At 43.7% G+C, this 7,395-nt stretch overlaps 1 protein-coding gene across 4 annotated transcripts in view; it reads right to left on the bottom strand.

The window, feature by feature from the left end:
- The window catches only part of pik3r6 (phosphoinositide-3-kinase regulatory subunit 6), a 75,249-nt gene that overhangs the window by 51,029 nt on the left and 16,825 nt on the right, over positions 1-7,395 (bottom strand). For 2 of the 4 annotated variants that reach the window (XM_084002789.1, XM_084002787.1), the window contains exons 10-21: positions 6,888-6,974; positions 5,842-6,049; positions 5,298-5,597; positions 4,271-4,370; positions 4,010-4,132; positions 3,321-3,428; positions 3,066-3,168; positions 2,914-2,975; positions 2,571-2,661; positions 2,413-2,474; positions 2,215-2,321; positions 229-1,934 (exon numbers count right to left, since the gene is read on the bottom strand). In XM_084002789.1, coding sequence (XP_083858915.1) covers positions 1,778-1,934; positions 2,215-2,321; positions 2,413-2,474; positions 2,571-2,661; positions 2,914-2,975; positions 3,066-3,168; positions 3,321-3,428; positions 4,010-4,132; positions 4,271-4,370; positions 5,298-5,597; positions 5,842-6,049; positions 6,888-6,974 — 1,508 coding nt within the window. In that variant the 3' untranslated portion in view covers positions 229-1,777. Of the gene's footprint in view, positions 1-228; positions 1,935-2,214; positions 2,322-2,412; positions 2,475-2,570; positions 2,662-2,913; positions 2,976-3,065; positions 3,169-3,320; positions 3,429-4,009; positions 4,133-4,270; positions 4,371-5,297; positions 5,598-5,841; positions 6,050-6,887; positions 6,975-7,395 lie in introns of those variants that run through there. The other 2 variants (XM_084002788.1, XM_084002790.1) reach the window with 2 other exon arrangements.

The raw sequence follows: 7,395 nt of genomic DNA, 5'->3' as shown, positions 1-7,395 counted from the left end.
TTCCAGCGGCCCCCCACCAGCGGCTGGCAGGTGTCGGTCGGTGTGCGTCTGCCCGTGTTCTCCCTGCGCTCAAGCTCGTCGCGTAGTAGCTACATGGCGCTCTCTGGTGGCCGCTCGACGCACCTACAGCACGGGAGCGTTCACTCCACAGTCAACCTATTATCAAAACCACTGTCTCGTTTTATGCAGCTTAAGAAAGTCGTTGCTTATTTTAAAAACAGACAAACAGATTTTTACCACATTTATTATAAAACACAAACACTGTTTTACAAAACAAAATCACGTGTGTACAAAATACAATTTTGTATTTGAATGGCGTCCTCTTTATATATATGGCATGAGATGAAAAATAATGTGCAAAACGTATCATGAATTTCAAAATCATGATTTTACCCTGCCAGGCCAGCGCACACACACACACACACACACACACACACACGCACACACACACACACACACACACACACACACACACACACACACACACACACACACACACACACACACACACACACACACACACACACACACACACACACACACACACACACACACACACACACACACACACACACGCACGCGCACACACACATGCACAACTTCACATGACTTCATGTGAGGCACCCAGTAAAGCATCACTTCTACTTCCTGAGGCTGTTGACCTTTACTGCCTGGGATCATCATACCTTCGGGGCTGCATCAAAAAATGAGCCCATTCTTTGTATGGAATCAAATAATTCTCTGGCAAAAAGCGACCTCTTTATCTTTCTCACATTTACAACGTGTACAGTAATGACACGTAGTCATATTACAAGCATTACACAGTTCTTTTAGTCATTGAAACAGAAACCCTGCACTTTTATGCATCATCAAACATGCTGCAGTGAGTTGATGGGGTCAGAGGTGATTTTCACACCTCAAGGCTGATACATTTCAGATAATTACTGGCATGTACGAAAATATTCCGTCTTCTACAATAAGAGAAGCTTGCATCTGGCCAGTAGACAGTGGTAAATCACAAAAGCTGCTACTGTTCTGCGTTACTTCCCGACATGAGGCTCTAACACGGCACTGCACAGAACAAAGTGTGCTTCGAGAAACTTTCCAGAGTGCTAACAACTTGCCTTTTTGCTCCAGTTACGGGAACAGCCAGTTATTCGACTGATTAAGACGGCACTCAACTGTCAGCTGTCACGTACCAGTCTCTCAACATGCTGCACTAATGTCACTGACAGCCCAGGTCAGTCTGCATCATGTTGTGTGAACTGTATGTGTGTGTGTGTGTTTGTCAAAAAGGCAGTGAGCTGTAGTGTGTCTACGATGTGGAGGAACTGTTACAATCAACCCTTCAAAATCTGATTTTACAGATTGCATGCTGAGTTCTTTTGATGTCACATGATTAGTGATCCAACTATCAGGATTCTTGAAGTCTTTCATTCATACAGGTACATACCTAAGCTTACTTATTTCCCTGCCCGTCTCTTTATTGTCAAAGGCACTTTTGTTCTTTGGCAATCCAAGTATTGATTTACTGTCTCAACATAAGTACAGCAGTAGGAACACTGTTCGGGGTTCAGCAAAACCCTGCTGTGGAACACAACTTCCAGACAGGCCAACTAAAAGGTCTGAAACATCTGGTTTTCAGGAGCAGCTCAGTGGGACTTTTCATGTGTCTGGAACAACCATTAGCACCCCCCCCCCCCCCCCAAAAACAAAACAAAACAACAGCGTGAGCGGTCTTCACTCTCAAGCGTCTCTGCGTGGATACTCCACAGTGTCAAGTGATGATGCCAGCAAATGTGTTGATTGGTAGAGGGAGTCCTTTGCTCATGTATTTGCTCAGTCCGGCGTCTTTGTCCTCTCCCAAATTGAATTTGGACCTCATGGATTTCTGGACGCAGTATCCGGGATCAACACACGGGGAGATCTCGATGCTGCAACACAAAATAAGAGTCATCGGTCTGGGTTGCACAGAAAGCTGGGTCCATGATCCACCGAGACCAAAAGGTCTTATTTGCTACTGATTCTAAATGTCCAGAAAATCCAATTGAGAAAGTGAAACAAATCAATCCTGATGGAGCAGTTTCAAACACACACTGCAGGTTTCCACTTTAAAAGCCACCATTGCTGGAACCCTAAAGAGACCGTAATTGATTAACAGATCTCTTTGTTCTGCTAGTGCTTTGTTTTTGTTTTGTGTAAAAATGGTCTCACCTTTGCACATCCCTGTAGGTCCGGCCACAATCTCTGTCCAGTGTGACGGTTAAGAGTCGACTCTCCGAATTGCGAATCTTTATGTTGCTGGAACGAATCTTTGACTTCTGAGAATTTCAAAACGAGAGGATTTATTGTTGTGTAGATAATCTTTGTGAGGGTGATGGATGAACCTAGATTTATACTGACTAGACTCACCACTATGCTGTTTTTAGTCTTTGTTGGAGATTCATTCAGTGTCATCGTCAAACAGTTCAGATCTATGAGAAGGAGGCAGAGAGAAATAGGGAGCATGAGAATAAGAATTAAATAAATAAACAGTCAGTGGGCTGCGAGTGTTTGAGATAATACTTTACCTTCTGCTTCGTTGGAGGGAATAGCGTTGACCTGAGCGCCTGACGTCCTGACTGAGATTCCTTTGTCGACATCTCGGCCACTTAATGTCACCTGGACACAAAAACAAAAGCATGCAGGTGTGAAGGGTTTTGCACTCACACACACATCTAGCTCACACACAACACCATCTGATATTTCTGATGACGTGTGTGGCTACAGTGAAGCTCCCAAGGCTGTCGTCTGATGAGGAAACTAGAAAGGTGATTCAGTGGAGTGGACTCCGCTAAATGTTTGATCGAATGAACAGAATCCATATGGCAAGTTTTCACCATTCAGATTATAGATTTTTAAAAATCAACGTACCTTTCTGTAGTTCAAGGAGACAACAGCGCCGCCCACCTCCACTGAGCTCTTTTTCTGTTTATCTGTTTGAGAGACGGGCATGTTGGCTGTGCACACATATCGGCAGGCAGGTGTGTGTGAATATTAATAAAATATACTTGAACCCAATTCACCTCGAACCGACGCTGAGATGTGTCTGAACTCAGGGAACTCCATTCCTAGATGAGTAACAAACACATCTTCCACAGGTGCCTTTTTCTCGTTGGTGAATGTGATCTAATAGAAAGCAAGCCATTTTAAAAATGACATACCGTATTAACTTTTTGGCGTAAAGCTGTTGAGCTCAGTAGGTGTTTCAGGTCGGAGAGCGCGCTGTGCTTTTAACCCTCAGAAACAAATAAATGACACAGAAAGAGGGATCACACTACCTTAACAAAGTAGATGGTGAAGTAGACTGGCTGCTGGCCGGTACGGACGTAGTAGGAAATGACATCAGACACAAAGGGCTCTTTTTGCCTCCCTGGGCTCATCTGTTGCTAGAGAAGACGAAAGTCACAGTCATATGAACCTTCCTGCCTGCATGAGGTCGGAACCACAAACTCCTTTTTGGTCGCAGCGAGTGAATATAGCGAGTCAGTGAAAAGGTCAGCTGCTTGTCACGTACGACAACAGTGCGTGCTTATTTGCCCAGAGTGAAGTTTGTGGTTGAGGATTTCAGGGAAAGAGGGGAGAGTGCAGGAATTACTGACAAAAACACAGATTGGACGAATATATCGGCTTGAGTGAGTAAATCGCCAGTTTTTTAAATTGTATTTTTTTCTCTTCTAAAGAAATATATATATTGTATTTCCTGTTTGAGGCACGCCAGAGTCAGTGTGAATTCAGCTCACTGTAACTGTGGTTTCGATGAAATTCACATTTACTTTCCTTGCTGTAAAAGATGTTATGTAACTTCCTGTGCTTCCACTGTGCAGACAACAGTTCTCAGTGTCTAAACGACAACACAGCGGAGGAGAAAAGGTTAGCGATAACGAGGGGCTTCATATAACATACATAGGCCTGCTGTGAAGAAGAAAAAAAGACATTTTCCTTTACATTGTTTGAAAGTGGATCATACCATCTTGGCCAGTTTGGGGATCATGCAGCCTAAACCCTTGATGTTAGTGTTGTACCACGGGTCCACCATGCTCAAGTAGGAGCCCAGAGTGCAGAGGTTTTCCTTGGATTGGTGGAGGTTTTCCTAGAAAAAAGGAACAAGTAGAAGCATTTCCAGGTGGTAGTGACAACATTGTGATTGGGCATTCTAACGGTTCTTATCTCTAGAGGTGTGTTGGCCTTCACACAATAACAGACTGTTGACAAGAGGAAGCAGCCTTACCTTGATAGAGGAGTTGGGAGTCGTAGGCCTGCAGACAGGGATGTAGTAAAACTGGAGGTTTACTTTCATTGTAAGGTAAAGTCTGCGTGCTTCCCTTTTCCTGCAAAGACAAGCCAAAGATTCGTGAGAAGCAGCTCGACTGAGCACTAAACAGCTTAGTTCCTAAAACATCATTTATTTGTTTTATTGTTCATTAACTGATCAACTTATTTTGATATAATTTATATTCTTGTATAATTTGCCAATTACTTTAAATCTCTTCAAAAACAAAACATCTTTTTTCTTTTGTTTTTATTTAAAAAATGTTTTGTTCTATCTTATTTTTCCATATAGTATTATCCTTATCATTTAGCATATGAACGTTTTCATACTTCATCTCCACCGTGGCTGTTTTTATCGATATTTCATCGTTGTTTTACTTTATTCCCTGTCTTGGTTTTCTGTAATAAATAAAGAAAAGAAAAAAGCACTAAAATGTTTTTAAAAAGTTTAGCATGCCAAACCTGATATGGAGAGAATGGAGCATAAATAATAATACAAAGAGAAATTTGTGCCATTTATCTTTTGTTTTTTTGTTGTTATTTTAGATGTGAAACTAGATGTGAACATGCCACATCTAGTTTCCTATTAAGGCGACAGAAATAATTTTCACCATACATTCATAGTAAGGCTAACAAGTACTCAAAAAGTAATACATTAACTATAATCAAGAACATATATTCAACATAACAAGCCAATGTTATCATGCTAAAATATTCTATAGCACAGTATATACTTTTATAGTGTAAAGTTAGTTGTGTTTCAGGAGAAATTATATTTCCTCTTTATTATGTGAGTTGCTCCAAAATCTCATATCATCTTTTTAAGAGGGGAAACCCAGCGTATGTTGTGAGAATAAGGCTTCCATTATTGTATCGTTTATTCAGGGCTTGACAGTTACTCTGAGAGAAACATATTCCATCAGCTCAGTCGCACTCAAATCTCCATCTGTTGGCAAAGAAGCTTCATCAGAGATGGAGTTCCTCACCTGAAGAAGTAGTAGGCCTTGGCCAGGCGACCCAGTACCCTGTCGTCTCCCATGGCAACTATCCGGGCAGTAAAGTGTCTCTGCTGCTTGGGGAAGGGGTTCTGCATTGCGCTGCTTCCTGCCCGCCTCTGCAGCGTCGCCACTCTTCTTCCTCCCCTACCTCCATTTCCTCCTCCTCCTCCTCCTCCAGCGAGGCTTGCGTGCTCCTCCAGGGTGTCCTGCATCAGCACCATACTCTCCTTTACAGACGGCTTCATCTTGATGCCTCCACGCCGCGACAGCCTCCCCGACTCTTGCTCACTGGGAAAAGGAGAAGGTTTACAACGATACTCCAAGTCCTCAGCATTTCAAAATGACGTGATGCTCGAAAACCAAAAGTTCAGCAAAAGACGCTTCTCTGAACGGACATCAAACTTTATTTCAACTTCTTTTCAAGTGTCTAATTTCACGTGATTTAAATGGAAAACAATAGCTCTAAAGGTAAAACACAGGAAACAGGCAGTGGCCATCTACCTAAATGTAAACTAACAGGCACTAGATGTACCTTTCGCTTTCCAGAGATGACGACAGGGAGGGATCAGCGCCGGGGGGCAGGTCCCTTTCGATGCCGCTGTCGTTGGACAAGACCGAGAAGCGAGCGGACGGCGTCGGGTCGTTGGGCGACTCCCCCAGCTCAAAGTCCTCCTGCTCCTGGCTGAGGGAGAACTGCTCCGACAAAGAGCTGGACCGCAACCACTTGGCCAGCACTCGCCCTGTCGACATTTCATCATTCATCATTTACACGCCCGCTTCCCATGCACACTTAAGCCTCGGCATAAACACGTCACAGGCTTGATTTCCTGCTTTGTGTGGCGTTTTGGTTACGGAGCTGCGGGGGTACATGTGCCCGCTCTTCTTCTGGGAAAGAACTATAATTCATGTGCATGAAAGGAAGCTCTGGGTCGTCTGAGAACTCCTTTCACAAGCATTTGGCCAGCGCCTGCCTTGTGATCCGTCAGCATGTGCTGCGTCATATGCAGCGCTGCGTACACTACGTAGGTAATCATCATCACTGGGCTTCATTTACAGAAAACTCTGTTCTAGTACTGTATCTCATTGACGATGTAATGCAGGACGGTGACAGATCTTCCTCATTCAGAAATTGCGTGTCGTTCTCAGAGCGTTCACAGAGTGCACTGTTTAGCTGAGTACGATGGTTTACACCTTTACTGTACTGAGAGGATAAAGACCATACTGTAAATGTCCCAGACACAGTCAGTTTCCCAGTCCCGCTGATTCAATTTACATCCGTTAGGGTTAAATCAGTTTGTTACATTAAGTGAGGCCAGCTCTGATAAACTCGAGAGCAGGGGTTTTCAAAGACTGAGACTGTGGGCCGCCCCTCAGGCTTGGGAAACGCAGCGCCTACACTGGATTTAATTTGTGCTAATCTGCTAATGGGGCTACGGCTGGGGAATAAACGTTCATTTATAAAAGGATTTATGTATGTATGATTATTGGATGCTCTTTGTCTGTGATTACAAAAGAATTCTCCTTTATTTCATCATATTGAGTTCTGTTTCAAGAATAATTCCAGTTTCTGCTACTCACAGATATCCAGATCCTCCGTCCACAAGTGGAAGCTCATCTCTGGGTTAGGAAGAGGACAGTCACACAGTTGTCCGCCGGACAACAGCTCTGCAGTGCACACACACACACACACACACACACACACACACAGGAAGAGGACCAAAACTGTCACAATGACACTCAAAACCTCCCCCACACCTTCCTCTCTGTGAACACCGCTGTCTGGTCTTCAATCACATAGCAGCGATGAGGGGCGAGCAGGTTCATCACATGGCTCGCTGACACGATAAGAGTCATGGAAATAGATATCCGCAAAGTTAGAAAAATACAGACAACTGTACAACTGCCTCGACTGATTTCAGCCATGGAGGAAACCGCTAAATAGGAGCAAGGTCACACATTCGATCCAGCGGACACAGAAAACATGTCCATCACCGACAGTGTGCTTGAACAGCTCTGATTCAGCAGCTGTCAGTACTCTCTCTGCACAGAACCTTTATTATTATCTAACCATCAAGTAAATGGTTAC

This window comes from Eutrigla gurnardus (assembly GCF_963514095.1).
Source record: "Eutrigla gurnardus genome assembly, chromosome: 3".
NCBI lineage: Eukaryota > Metazoa > Chordata > Actinopteri > Perciformes > Triglidae > Eutrigla > Eutrigla gurnardus.
This window is presented reverse-complemented; position numbering and strand designations above follow the sequence as displayed.